At 32.6% G+C, this 15,109-nt stretch overlaps 1 protein-coding gene across 2 annotated transcripts in view; it reads right to left on the minus strand.

Annotated features, from left to right (window-relative positions):
• LOC138319065 (uncharacterized) overlaps positions 1-15,109 on the minus strand; it is a 49,116-nt gene that overhangs the window by 20,830 nt on the left and 13,177 nt on the right. For both annotated transcript variants that reach the window (XM_069261977.1, XM_069261968.1), the window contains exons 9-27: positions 14,743-14,860; positions 14,005-14,199; positions 12,849-13,049; positions 11,709-11,819; positions 11,151-11,352; positions 9,946-10,112; positions 9,616-9,646; positions 9,359-9,483; positions 8,460-8,680; positions 7,838-8,144; positions 6,836-6,923; positions 5,994-6,161; positions 5,013-5,092; positions 4,393-4,513; positions 3,341-3,526; positions 2,616-2,740; positions 1,981-2,046; positions 1,567-1,677; positions 392-1,123 (exon numbers count right to left, since the gene is read on the minus strand). In XM_069261977.1, coding sequence (XP_069118078.1) covers positions 392-1,123; positions 1,567-1,677; positions 1,981-2,046; positions 2,616-2,740; positions 3,341-3,526; positions 4,393-4,513; positions 5,013-5,092; positions 5,994-6,161; positions 6,836-6,923; positions 7,838-8,144; positions 8,460-8,680; positions 9,359-9,483; positions 9,616-9,646; positions 9,946-10,112; positions 11,151-11,352; positions 11,709-11,819; positions 12,849-13,049; positions 14,005-14,199; positions 14,743-14,860 — 3,355 coding nt within the window. The remainder of the gene's footprint in view (positions 1-391; positions 1,124-1,566; positions 1,678-1,980; positions 2,047-2,615; positions 2,741-3,340; positions 3,527-4,392; positions 4,514-5,012; positions 5,093-5,993; positions 6,162-6,835; positions 6,924-7,837; positions 8,145-8,459; positions 8,681-9,358; positions 9,484-9,615; positions 9,647-9,945; positions 10,113-11,150; positions 11,353-11,708; positions 11,820-12,848; positions 13,050-14,004; positions 14,200-14,742; positions 14,861-15,109) is intronic.

Below are 15,109 nucleotides of genomic sequence, written 5' to 3' on the forward strand. Positions count from 1 at the left end.
TAAACACCAAATGAGTCATTAATTTTAATAGATCATTCTGAAATTTCTTTTTTCGTTGTATGCTGGTAATATCAATTTGACCAACTAAGAGAATGATAGCATTGATGCTACAGAATGTCAATAATGTTATATAATAGTTTTTAAGGTAAAGTTTGTTGTTATGGCGAAATATCTCTCAGTACAGAGTATCTAACAAAAAAAACCACATAAAAACGAGAAGTCTTTATACTCAGGGCACATTGTGTTCTTATTGGCCATTTCGGACCGCAAGCAATCAAACATACGTTGGTATAAAGAGGTTGTCTATAAAACAGTTTTACTGTTTTAAGGAATGAATTAACGAATGAGTGGGAGGATAATAAATAAAATTTCATATTATGTCACCATATACCTTTTCATCAAGCATAGCCCCAAACACTGTGTACTGATTCAGTATGGTTTTAAATGTCTTGAAAGTTGGGCGGGATTTTCCCGACACTAGATCAGGAAACCACGGAATTCCTGAAAGATTCAGGTAGGTCAGACCCAGCTGCCCAAAGGAATCCGGGATCGTTGTAATCAAATTCGATGCCAAGGAGAGCTCTGTTAGCCCCTTCATGTTGACAATGAGTTCTAGGTTTCTAATTTTCCCGATGTTGTCTGCATGGAGTGATTTCAAAGAATGGAGACTCCATACAACTTTTGGAATTTCCTTAAAAGGGTTGTGGGAAATATCTAGAAAAGTCAAAACGTCTTTGAGTGAGGATAGATCCTCTGGAAGCTCGGTGATTTGATTTTTACTGATGTTGAGATGAGATAGCCATACTGTTCTGTCAAATCCGCTTGGCAATTTCTTGAGATGATTTTCACTAAGATCCAGCTCCTCCATTTTGATGAATTTGCCAAGAAAGTCATTCGGGAGTTCTTTTAGTCCATTCTTTCTGAAGTCAAGCTTCTGTAGAAACTGGTACATCATCTGAAACCTGTCCATAATGATTGTCTTCATGTCCTGTCCGGCAGACAGAGCCAGGCTATGGGCGAGACAGCTGTTAATTCCAGTGGTCTTAAAGCCATGTGAGAGGTCGAATACTTTACTGAGTTCAGTACACGCAGCTTTATCACCCTGGATATTGGTTAGGACTGTCTGGAAAAAACAATAATGTCTTGTTTAATGTATTTTCTGTGCAACAAAGCGTGCCAGGTTAGAGATAAAAAAATTTTTTTGAATAAAATTGAAAATAAAAGTTCCAGTGACATAATTTCCATTCTAATATTAGAGAAAATGGACCTGCAGGGAGACATGATGGATGTATTCCCCGGATTATAAGTATAAGCTAAAATTAATAAAGGACTTTTTGCGATTTTTTCAGTTTCTTTATATGTATAAACCACACAGGAATACAAGCCTTGGCCAGTATAGACGGCAATGTGTAGGTAATATGAAGATACGTAAGTAGATAAGAAGAAAGACTAAACATCCCCACCGTAATTTGAAATCGGGATATAAAAGGAGGACATTTTATGGGACGTGAGTGCTTATTGAGTAAAATAAGGCTCAGAGATATTTAGTCAGTATAAATGTGTTACCATGTGGACGTCAGCAGTCTGGCCCTGCTCTTTGTTCAGTTGTTCTATCTGACTCAACCACAGCAGGTAGATGTAGAAAATCCTTCGCAGTCTTGTCTCCATTAAATCGAGCTGTAAGAATTCAACAAATTTATCATGTCTATACAGATATTTATAAATTACTCAATAAAGTTTTTAATACAACGATGTTTAACAGAATCAAGTTTCAACAGTTTTTCAATGTATAGTATCCAACTCTTTTATATTGTTAACAAGTTAAGACTTTTTTTTTGTAAGGTTCAATTTTTTTCTGATTTGTGAGAAACATTCATGCCATACTCTTTTGATTTATAATATCAGTAAGTTAAGTCAGAAGTAATCCGTGAAAAATACTACCTAAAACTTAATACAATATTATATAATTAAAGTACTTACGTCGTCTGCGGTAAGAGCTCCCTTCACTCCACTGATGATTTTCATTGGAGGATTTGGCAAAATGTCCTATAGTCATAAAAAAATATTGTATATACATCTGATCATGATGTTGATATTAGAAATCAATGCGGGAATGATATTTTCGTATTTTCGCGGGATATTATTGAGATCACGAAAATTTAATCTGCAAAAAATACATCCAATTAATTGCCAGATTGCGAAACTTTAATTCGTAATTCGTTATATATGCGAAAAAACCAACTATTCAGTTAGTAATATTTTATATTCAAATACGGAAAGCAAAGGCTATGATTCGAGCAGCCATTTATAATGTTAATATCATGTCAGCTAAACAGAATGCAGATGAAAAGTGTAAGCCAATCAAATCGTTATCATGTTATACATTGTATCAAGGATAATAGTCGTTTGAATCGATCAAATTTAGATGAAGATCTTCATCACACATTGACAATGGGCTCAAAAGTCTGACTATTAGTTTCAGCACAAAATGACATGTATTTATCTTTTAACAAGTAGATATTGTCAGATCTATATTTAATTGCGGAAGTTCTGAATTTCATTTATATTGCCTTTTGAATATATGTCAATTGATAATATAATAACACATTTCTTACCTTTTGGATAAGAAGTCCCACGTAACAGTTAGCTAGGTAAGAAGCCATGTTGCTAATATGAATACCCTTGTTGTGTTTGCCAAAGCTAAGACCCTGATGATCAACAAAATGAAGCAATTCCATTCCTACAAAAAGAAAGTAATTTTGAGAGAGAACTCCACAAAAGTAAGATAAAGAGAAGACATATACTTATACAGAATGATTAGTCCCAGACTTCAAAACTACAGAATGGCATATAAACCCATGATTGTACTTATACTACATACAGTCTGTCGATAAACTGGCCTCCAAAACTAACTTGATATAAAAGCTCTCTTTTGAGTTAGATAACACTGTTTCCTGCCTTTAGTTTCATCGTTGTTTTGTTTAGCTAGCAACTCAGGTTCTCTAGAGGAGCAAAATGTTTCGTTATTCCACCAAGAGGCAGCTATAGCTAAAAAGAGGGAGACTTTGAGCGGCACTTGTGTCTCAAAAAAATTGTGTTTTGTATTTCATCATATTTAAACAAGTAGAAAATACAATTTTTGAAAGCAAACTTTCCAATTAAAAGCTGCCAGAGAAAAATAATCCCTTCGTTTTTGTTTCATAGTTGTTTTAACAACGATTTTTTTACGATATATTCAAGAATTTTGTTTTTGTCATACATGTATTTGTATATTGATTCAACTACAATAACATAAGAAAGGGTGAAATATTGCTGTGTTAACTTCAATTTTAATACTTACTGTTTCCAGGGCAAAGAAGGTGGATCATCTGCTCCTTTTTGTCAATGATCTGGTGAAGAGAGGGGTACCTAAGCATGTCCTCACTCAGGCCCGCAGGCAGCAGACAGAAAAACTTGAATTTGTTGTTAAAGAAATCAACGACGGCAGGTGTGAGTGTACACTTCTTCATGGCCACAAACTCTAAACCTTTTAACAAATAACACATATGTTTATAGAGAGAGATTTCTTTCGTTCTCAGTGTTATTGATTTATCTTAAATTACTATAAAAATATGTATTTGTGTTTTTTTTTCAAATTCAAATTGATTATGCAGTAAAATTAACAAATTAGATCATTTTTACAAATTCAAATAATAATGATTTTTTTTTTACCTTTTTCTATAATTAGAACTACACAAAGTTTGCAAAATCTACTCAAAAGAGACCAGAGACACTTAAAAATACCCAAATACATATGTTTTGTATGGGCACTTTTCTGCTGCTAGTGTGACTTAAAAAAGATCATGATGTAGATGAATATAGTACATAATATAAGACTCTTTCATATGTGGATATGAAGGATGGGGATATTTTACCCGAGGGTCACAAAATGTAGTAAAACCCGAGGCTTGCTGAGCGTTTTGCAACATTTTGTGATCCCGAGGGTAGAATATCCCTATCCTTCATATCCACTTATGAAAGAGTATTTTTCTTTCATACCTCGACGTTTTATTGCAATTTTACAACTGTAATATCCCGCCATTTCGAAATAAATTCGAAGAAATCCACGACTGAAAGTCAATCGTCCATGCATGAAAAATTACGTGATATTTTAAACACAAATTCCGTTGTTGGCATCTTTTATAGTAAAGAGAGTCAAGTTTGTGAAAAAAAAGTGTTGAAATTTTACCGAGGACATGGGAATTTTGTTGACGCCGTGACGTCACGAGGCATCATTGAATGGGTAGATCAGCCAGTATTACACCCCTAGGTATGAAAGAATAAAGGTTATGTAACCTTACACTGTTTAATACCTTGAAATGACCTCAGACCTCTGTCTTAGTATACACTTACGTCTCACAGTGTCTTTTGAGGAAGTACATGACATCACTTCCTGTTTGCCAACATTGGAAGCATATCCAAGCTTCTGGAGGACTTCATTTTCAACATCTGGCTGTGTTCCCTCACACTGGGCCTTTAAGGAAATTACAAAACCGACAACAATTTCAAATTACTATGATAAATAAGTTTGGTTAAAAGATTAGGATTAATGAGTGGCATGAAAAATAATATATGACTACTAGAGGCTAATCAAATATAGATATTAATGTATTTTTAATTCATAGTTCAATTATCTCTTTTAATTCAAATGCAATTATGTCGGGTCTAGTAACAAAATCAACTTAGAATTCCAATGGGATGTTTGCCATGTAAAACACTTAATTGACATTAAAAGCAATTTTTGATTTCAAATACACGTAAAAGACGTAAAAGACCTGTGTCTGCGTGCTAACGGATCTTTCCAATGAAAAAAAATATTGAAAATACTTTAAACTTTAAATCCATAGTTAAATTTTTATTCTTAGTACTAAAGAATATATTTCCTTTCAAGAAAAAGCTCAAGTAAGTTTCCAGAACAATTTATTCATTGACAGTATATTATGTATGTTTTTGTTCCATTTTCATTTCAATACCTCGTTAAAGAATTCATATGGAATCGGAAGTTGTCCTATTTCCTGAAGGTAGTCGTACCACTCAAATTCCTGTGATCTACCTGTAAAAGAACATTTCAAATTGATGTCGTTAGTCTTCTATAAATGTTTCCTGTACAAGATCAAGATACTAGTCAATCATTACCTATGATAATATGTCTCGAGCTTTCGAAGAATACAAAACAGCAGCAAGCATACAGTCATGCATACAATTTAAAGATTCATTATTTAACTTTGAACCAGAATACACATTCATCGATATGCGAAGGATAGTTAGAAATTTTTGTATCATTGAAATCTGTTTTCTACTGTAATAAGATTATCAGCTTTCGTCGAGAGCAACAAACATATGTATGGTTTGTGCCCTTTTTGGCAATCAATTTTTCAAACCTATATTTTTTTCTTTTTATTAGTGATTAAATTGATTACTTTCAAATATCGAATGCATTAGGTATGATGAGTGTGTAGCATTGCACCTTCTGTGGTACCCATCCTAAACAAACATAAATTATTAATATGAAATGTGGAAATTTGGTAATTTTTGTCTAAATACGATTAAGTGTTACCTTGAACAAACTGTTTATTTCTGATACAGATGTACCTTTATATTCTCAGTAAATATAAAGTTTGTTCAAGGTTTCACTCTATTGATTTTTACAAAAAACAAAAACTAAGAAAATAAGCCAAAAAATGCTTAATTTATGCATGTTTGGATGGTTACCATAATAACTAAAATTGTAAAAATTCCATAATTGCAACTGAATCAGCGATAAACTAAATATTTCAAATATAACAACTTAATTTCTAAACACTTGTTTTAAAAAACTCTAAGGTTATGGGCGCCTAAACGTGCCCAAACCATTATAGTCCTTTGTAGCATTACATATGGTAAAAACCATACATTACCTACTAACATTGGGAGGTGACTCTGTTTTACTAGAAGTCAGAAAAGAGCATCATTACCTTTGGGTCTCTGTAGTTCTGGAGTATAGTTGTGGTTGTTTGAGTGAGCATTTAAAGCCATATAACCAATCGGGTGGAGATCTTTGGATTCCGGTTCTGTCCAATAGTCGTATCTCTTTGTCCAGCCATCAAAATGAATTAGCAGACGACCATCATCACCAATTTTGGCTGTCAAATATAACCTTAGTAATTACATGTACACATAGCTCTGTACCATCATCAAAATGAAAAGCGTACATATTTCAAAGCAAATTGACCATCTATTTCATTTAGATAGTATGTTACAATATGTAATGTTCAATGCCATATCGGGGGCAATATGTATATACTGTACATCAAGACTTCAATATAAACAAGGAAATAAACTCGTTCTATTGAAAGTTCGAGGAGTTATTTGGCGTCAATTTGCCCTGACTACTGTCAGCTAATGTGTGCAAAGTGAAAAAATAGTTCACCCCCCTCCCAATTAGATATACATGGCGAAGTCATGTCTTATAGTAATGGCAAACCTGCACCAGTGATTTAAAGCAATTTTTAATTTGAGCTATTAAAATCTATAGTAAAGTATTTAGATACATGATATTATCTGAAAAATACATTTTCTATTATGCAAAAGGCATTTAGCAACTCCCAGGTATTTGTACATATGTGGCTTTTCGTGTGTTTTATAGAAATCTGGCTCGAGTAGGGGTAACATAGCCTTCACATCACACCTACTTAAGTGTACAGCTATATCAGGGATAAAGCATAAGGAACATGACGTTTTAAGCTATAGTTTGCCTTCTGGTTATGTGTGAAAATTTGATTTACTAAACTTTTAAGATTTATTCAAAAATACTAACACACTGTTGCAACACAAACAAGTGATGGATTCAGGCGATCCAACGCTTCAAGTCGCATTCCTTCAACAACATCCGTGGCCTTGGAAGGCTAAAAAGAGGAAAGACAGGGATTATTTATAGGTAAAGAGAAAAAAATAGTTAAATCAAAAACGCTTTCATGTCTAAAAGTGCTGTCATAATTAAAAACATATACTTTTATAATAATACTTAACTAAGGTTTGATGTGGCTCAGCTGGTATTTTTTATATGTTTTGACAATGTCATACACTGCTTTCCATTGTCATTTGTTGCAATATCTAATATCTAATAAACGATGTACACATTAATGTGCACTATCAGTCAATATCCCAAAGTCATAATTGACAAAACTTGTGGATTTAGAGAAAAGTAAACTGATCTGACATGATAGACTTGAGTCAAAGAAACTTGAGTCAACACCCATGGTACTCACCACAAAGGAGAAGGTACGTTAAGACTTGAATATGGCCTCAAAATTAATTCTCCAGTAAAGAACAACATATTTTGCCATATAATAGCTTATTACATTTGCTAACACATTATCCCGCATGTGCCAATTATGTTCACTATGACGTCATCAACATGCAGTTTCCCGCCATTTTTCACAAAAATCCTTGAAAAATCATACTTTTTGAGTGGTTTTCTCTAAAAATGAATGTGGCCGCCTTCGTGGAGCAGAAAGAGATTTTCACACGTTGTGTAACGTGTATTTACGCATATCTATGCAAAATGTAAAGTTGCTCCAAGGTGGCGGCCAAATCCATTTCAAGCCTTTTCTAACCTAAAGATGATGAATTTCTAGCAAAATTTGGCGAGAAGAGGAAAATCATCAATTTGATGACGTCATAGGTGGGACACATCGTTACATGGTTATAAAAAATTAGTCAAGTATGAGAGTATTTGATTTGAAATTGAATAGTTATTTTTTTTAAAATTTGTCCTATCATATCTACTCCTTTGAGTAAAATTTGAGTATGTACTCACCACAGGAAGCAGTCCATGTACCATAACTGTTGTAGTAGAATCAGAGACATGAGTGCCAGTTAACTTGATTTTTATCTTTTTAGCTGGAATACTGATGGACGTGATCAGCTGGTCTTGTATCATCAAGCTGAATGCATAGAGTGGTTGTCCTTCTAAAAGCGGACCAGGACTTAACTGAAGAGATACAGTTTCACCCGATTCCACTGCTGGTATGTTCATTAGAACTTTCTCGTCCGACGGAGATCCTGCTGTAAGTGTCTTTTTCTTCAGGTCCAATTTGTAATACAGATCACCCTCTCCTCTGAGCCTACAAACGTAAACAAAATTAAGTTTTATTTACTTGGTGTAAAAAAAACTAAATGGGAAATATTGATAGTTCTTCCTATAATAATACATTTCTATGAAGTGTGTTTTCCGAGACGGATATTGACGCCCATCATTTTTTTCTACTAATATCCGAGACATTGACAGGATCAAACATTGTCTCATGAAAAATGAATATTGGTTAATTGAAAAATATTCCTTTCAGCTTCATATTGCAATTTTTCCTTTAGTCTTTATTCATGAATTACAAACTACTCCAAGGGTTACAATTGAATTTTTAATGGTATCATAAACTTACATCATGAAGACAGAAACATTTGACGATTTTCCTTCAAGAAAAGTAAACTTCCAATGATTTTGTTCAAAAGGATTCATGCTGGTCCTGAATATGACGTCAGAGCTCTCATTGCCTGGTAGGAAACGGATGCAGTTTCCACTTTGTTGGACTTTCTCACTGTCTTTTGGTAATTGCACTTGATTTTCAGTCATAAAACTGGTTGTAAGTTCTCTTTGTATTCTCTGAAAAGATTATAATTGACTCTTCAATAGTAGATCAATCAATTACTTATTATACCTACAATCTAGATACAAAATTCAATCAATCTGAAAGATTAATGGCAGAATTCTAAATGAGAAAGTCATTTCAACATAGAGAAAAATCGTGATCAATTTAGCCAAAAATTTACAACTTACAGCTTTACATTAAATATCAAAAGTATTTTTTTTTTCTTTCTACATTATTTTTTCGAAACACAACATGATACGCAATTCCAATATACTCGTTTAACAATATTTTGATTCTGTAGTTTACATAATAAAAGTAGATGATTAAAAAAATAATTCTAACAGCGATACCCTAATGACGAAACTTTGGCAAGCAGATAGGTATATGAAGGCACATAAAGACAGTAATGATTTATTTCAAAATTAATATAAACCAACATATGAATTATTCCCATATGAAGTAATTATATAAATGATATCTCTGTTTCAGCACAAATAATACTTAAAATTGATTCCATAGTAATCATATATGAGTTAGGACATAATTTCATGTTACGTATCCAAACAATTTCATTTTACCTCTAATGATTACTGTTAAGTTAATCAGCTCTTTGCCTTATTTATGAAACGTCTGACATATGCAAAGGTACAAATTTGAGTCATTGTCCTGTCCAGTAGTGTGACAATAATTACCGTTTGTAGTAGGTATTGGTTCACAGTTACTCCACAATTTTCACAAAGAAGTGACTGGGATGACTTTTCTTTGTCTTCTTCTGGGACCGGAATTTTGTGGTCCGAAATACAAGCATACACGTTACCTGTTAAACACAGAGATGGAATAATGACAGCAAAAGTTTAATTGCATTATATTTGGCTAAAACACGTTTTAAAATTAATTTTAAAATGAAAATTGAAGCGGCAAATATAATAAATGAATTGAAAGCACTTACTTGGTTTAGGAGTTGTGCTGCTTGGCTCAACCTGAAAGTTTAGTTTGAAAAAAAATGTATTGGTTTTGTACAATTTCTTAAATGCTCCCTTACAATCATCATCTCGATAGACACTTAACAATTAACAACACAATGGCTAATCCAAACTTTACAAAAAATTATATGTATATCTAATTGGGAGGGGGGCTGAACTATTTTTCACTTTGCACACATTAGCTGACAGTAGTCAGGGCAAAAAAAAAGACTAAAAATATATCAGTCAGCAACAGAAAGATAATAATATACCACGGTACAGCTAGTCCAACAGATTATATCACGATCAACAATTACCTTGGCAAACAATCCCATCTGTTTGATGACTTTCCTGGCTAGCTGACTGTACTGCTCAACCAGCTGCCACAGACGAATGTTCGCTCGGTCCACTGCTATCTTGGATGTGTCCGGGTACTGTGACATCTCCTGAGGAGTCTGACCCTTTACCAGTAGTTTACTTTCAACTGTAATCAGAAAACCAAATTTCACAAACACAGAAGATAATACTCAACAGGCTATGAACTTCAAGTCAACGATGGAAACATGTGTCACTAAGGAGCTGTTTTTTGGTACCTAATCAAAAAATTTGAAATGAATTTATTTCACTTTACTGGTTCTTGAACCAGTTGACTTTGTATCAACAGGTTTAAATTGACTGCACAGTATAGCTTATGATTAAGATGTAAAATTATATGAACTGTTTCTATAGGTTTTGGTTTTCATACATAATTATTTGAATAATGTCAGTGTAATAAAATGACATTAACATTTTTGATGTTTTGTCTCTCCTTCATAAAAAGCCTACAGGAGTATATATAAAAGACAGTTGTGCTGCTTTGAAACAATTTTGATACACATTATGAATGGAACAGAAAAAAGTTTGTGTATGAGCATTATGCTGGAGAAAACTCATTTCAACATGCATTTAATATGTAGAAGTTGAAAAAAGGATTATTACATGATATTTCATAAATTCACGAATTATTTAAAGATGCTCCACCGCCGACAGAGGATAAATGATGTTCTTCATTTGAACAATAACTGGTATTTAATTGTGTATATATATGTCTAATTAACACAAAAAATAATATAAAATAATTTATTTCGCCTTTTGTGCATGCGCAATCAGTACTTCATTCCATATAGGATATAGTGACACGGATTTTTTTCGGGATGCAATTAATTATTTTTCATATCTTTAACTTGAAGTAAAATTAGAAGCTCAAACTTTTCAATGGTGGTAATGGTGTAAAGTAAATAACTTTTGTAGCTGAAGAAAAATACTTAATCATCTGCTCCTGTTTTTGATAGTGAAAAAATTACCATTTGTCGGGGGTGGAGCATCTTTAAGGATTATTCATTAATTCAAAACTTATCTTATGATAATGTATGTGTTACTCATATTCCATTGGTATCTGTAAAAATAAACCTTTCTGCAATATAATTTTTTTTTGTAATTTTCTCAATCAAATGACATAACATGCATCAAAGTGAATTGTTACCAGAATTATGTTGCATTTCCAACACGATTTCCACCAAACCCTCCTGTTGTACGCAGCCTGTCTGCCAAATATAGAGGGATTTCCGAATTTGTGAAGCTAAGTTTATAACTCGGTGAAGCACACTGTTTGAGACAAGGTGGGGGAAACAAAACGTATACTGAGCGAAAATGATCTCCTTATTATCAGTCTTTCTGATCACATCCTGAAATAAGAGAACAAAAATATAATATCACAGTTAATTATCCAATAATCACATTTCATTTTACTATTCACAACTCCGCTGAAGCTATTATGGTGCCAGCAAATAAAAAAAAATAAAAAAAATGGCGGTTTATTTCCAAATGATGATTTTCTAAAAAATATAGATGTCATTTTGATCTAAGCAGTGACAGCAAATAATTTGATTAATGTAGCTGTGTTACAGCAATATCTTGATGAAATGTTATGGGGTTATGTCTTTAATTTCTTCAGAACTTATGTGAGTTTTGTGAAGTAAAAAGAAAAGTGTTGTATGTCCACTGGGTGACATACATAATCCAATATTTGTGCGATACTTACAATAGCCGGGGGCACTGTGCTACCAAGCTGGGCCAGCAGAACATTGGATGTTGCTGTTACTGAACAACTAACACCAAGCTCTGAGTATAACGCAGCTCCGTTTGACCCTTGCTGTAAAATAAAAATAACAAATAATGATGAATACACGTTGAGATCTTTTTTCGATGAAACCATCAGGATGGGAAAAATAAGTCTTTTGGTGTCAATGCACAAATCAGAACTTTCCTTTGTCATGGTAAAACTCCAAAATCAAAAACAGTTATTTGTCTGGCAATTCCCCACAGTGTAACATCATATTACTTAATTTAATATTGTTGAAAGGATAAAGAACTAAGAGTATTTTCAAAAATATTAGAAAAGCAAATTTTTTAATCCAAAAGATCAATCAAAAAGTTAACTTTTATTTCATCAATTCACCAACAGGTGAAGTCTAACAAAAATTTTATCATTTTGATTTCATGTGCAAAAAAAAATCAAAACTTTGAATCATTTGGTTTTAATTTGAAGTTACATATTCGGTTCTTAATATGAACTGCATATTTGGAAACTCAGAACATAAATTTTAACTGTAATTTCAGGAAGGTTTGATTTTTTTAATATCAGTACTTTCAGGACTTTGATTTTACCTAAAATAAGACAATTTTAGAAATGATTTTTTTCTGAGAATAACACAACTTCAGTAATTTGATTTTAACCAAAAATTTCATATTGACCAATCCATTTCAGGATCTTTCTGTACTTTGATCTTATTAAAAATCCATTACTGATCTCTGGTTCAATCTAAAAATTCAGGAATTCAGTGTTTTGATTTCAACTGAAATATTATTATTTCAATACTTATATCCTATATGAATTTTCATGATTTAAGAACTTTGGTTTTATTTGAAAATTTAGTAAACGATCTTTGATTTAAGATGAAATTCAAGACATTCAGAAATTTTGATTTAATCTAATTTCAGACCACGTCAAAGTTCTGAAAGTTCTAATACCCAAAAGAAATTTGAAGTGATAAAAGTAAAATAAAAATAAATCAAGAATTCGGATATTTCTTTTATTTCTTCTTGAATCTTACAAGTCATTTGCGCTTTAACTGAAAACAAGTGAAGTCTTATCAGTTTCTATAATGTAGAATATCCTTACCTCACTATCTCCCTTAAAGGCTTTTGTGAGTGCTGCTATCATTTCATCTTTGACATACATAGGAGTGCCTTGACTGAGAAGAGAAGTGAAGCCATCATTTTTGCCGTGATTACCATCAAAAGCAGTAGAGAATAGGGTTTCCATACATTGAACAGAGGCCACAGCACTATCATTTAACAGCTGTAAGCATTTCGCTCTTCCCTGCAATATAATAGCGTTTTTAACAATACGAATAATACAAAACATTTAATTATAACAGATTTTTTAGAGTAATAATCAATTGGTTACTCAAATTAGACTTGAAATACAATATGTAATTACTGTGATATGCCAGAAGTGTAGTGAAATGTATGTGCAATGTTATATCTCGCTTACTGTCCACCATTACACCTAGTGCAATGTTATATCTCGCTTACTGTCCACCATTACACCTAGTGGTCGGATGTCTTGTATGCCGAACCCTGGCCCTTGTCAGTGTAGTAAAGAATTTTTGTCTAGAACTATTCAAAGTGCTTTTACAGTAGTGTGTTTACCTTATTAGATGTATGTCCTTGTCTAAAAATAATTTCATCAACTCCTCAGTGGTTACGTATTGCATTTGTTTAATGTGTGTGACTTTGGCTCGGGTATGGGTACAGCGTACATGTTGTACCTGCTTAATTGTATTGATCAACAATTTGAAATTTCAACGGTATCAATCAAAATACTTAACAATGTCGTGGAATTTGTCAATATTTCTTGTTATATGTTTCATAAGAAATGTAGAACAATACATTTATGTCATATTTTGCTTCGTGGTTATGTAACAGAATTTGCCTCACTGAATTGTCCCTTTAATTACAGCATGTGTACATGTATAAATAGTTTACATGAAAAATGACTGAGCATAATTTTGCTTTTGATATTTTAGATAAGTGTTTCAGAATGTTTGGCATATTTTGATAATAAACAACGTAGTCCACAACGTATATATAAAGCATTTTTTGTTACCATCTTTTCATATACTTACTAGTTATTTCAAAATATTGTATATAATTAATTTTTTGCTTAAAGTATTCCAGAAAGATAAGCATGTTAAAACACATCACCAACTATATTCAGCTTTTATCAGTACTAATACACAGCAATTCAGATTGAACATGTTTCTTTTACTTACAAAGTATTCCAGGATGTTGAGCATGCGTTTGTGGGTTTTGGCAGAAGACTTTATAGAGACAATCCCATCCTTTAACATGGTGGTAACAGCATCAGAGGTAATGTAAGAAAACACTGCAGCATATATTTCCTGGTATTCAGGGTTGGCTGCCGATGCGTGCTTAGCTCCAACTAAAAGTTTGGCATTCACATCAGCCTGAAAAAAACGAGATATTTAACTCTCTACCTTCTGGTCCCCGATACAATTATGATAGTAGTTCTTAGTCTTGATTTAAGACATTTGAAAAAAAAACCATGAACGTAATGAATAAAGCGTGTTGCATTTTCTTCTTAAAAAACGTATTAATTATTCTCTTGTTTTATTGGATTTAGTGTGTATATATTTTTAGGTAAACATTGTGATTTTGCGTACTATTAGTCTAAGAATAACATTCCTAAAATATTTTTATATTCTATCTCTTTGTAATTTCTTTTTACACTTACATTTTTTGTTAATTAAAATTAATAACTAAAACATGTTATTTGCTAAATTTTGTTAAAATAATCCTTTTACATCAAGATAATCAAAGTGTATATGATATTTATTATCAGCTGTTTATAACATTTTTCTAAATTGACCTCTAATTCAGCAGATCAAGTAAGGTAACTGTAGCACACTATATAGCGATAAGGAGATTTGAAACAAATAAAGATAATAATATCAGTATTTCAGCCATCTGTTTTAACCATAGCTACTCACCTGATTAGAGTCACTCAGATCTAAACTAACAGTGGTAAATTTGATGTTCTCTAGGCCTGTCTGGAGGTGATAAGCTCGACAAAGTTCATGTTGTTCCTGCCAATTGTAATCCTCTGTCCTGTACATATAATAGAGTTTTAGCTAAAATTCAAGTCAATTACTAAAGTAATTTAGTTAAATATCAATCAGAAACCAGGTATTTTCATTGCCTACGGAGGATAATTTAGGAAGATTCATTTGTGAGTCTATCTGCTAAACCAGACTCTGAATGAAATACCATATTAAAGATACCACAAAAAATTGTTCTTTGGCTGAACATTACAGAATAATGAATCAAACATATTGTTATGATTCCACTATAACTTGA

Source organism: Argopecten irradians, chromosome 1, assembly GCF_041381155.1.
Source record: "Argopecten irradians isolate NY chromosome 1, Ai_NY, whole genome shotgun sequence".
Classification (NCBI taxonomy): Eukaryota; Metazoa; Mollusca; class Bivalvia; order Pectinida; family Pectinidae; genus Argopecten; species Argopecten irradians.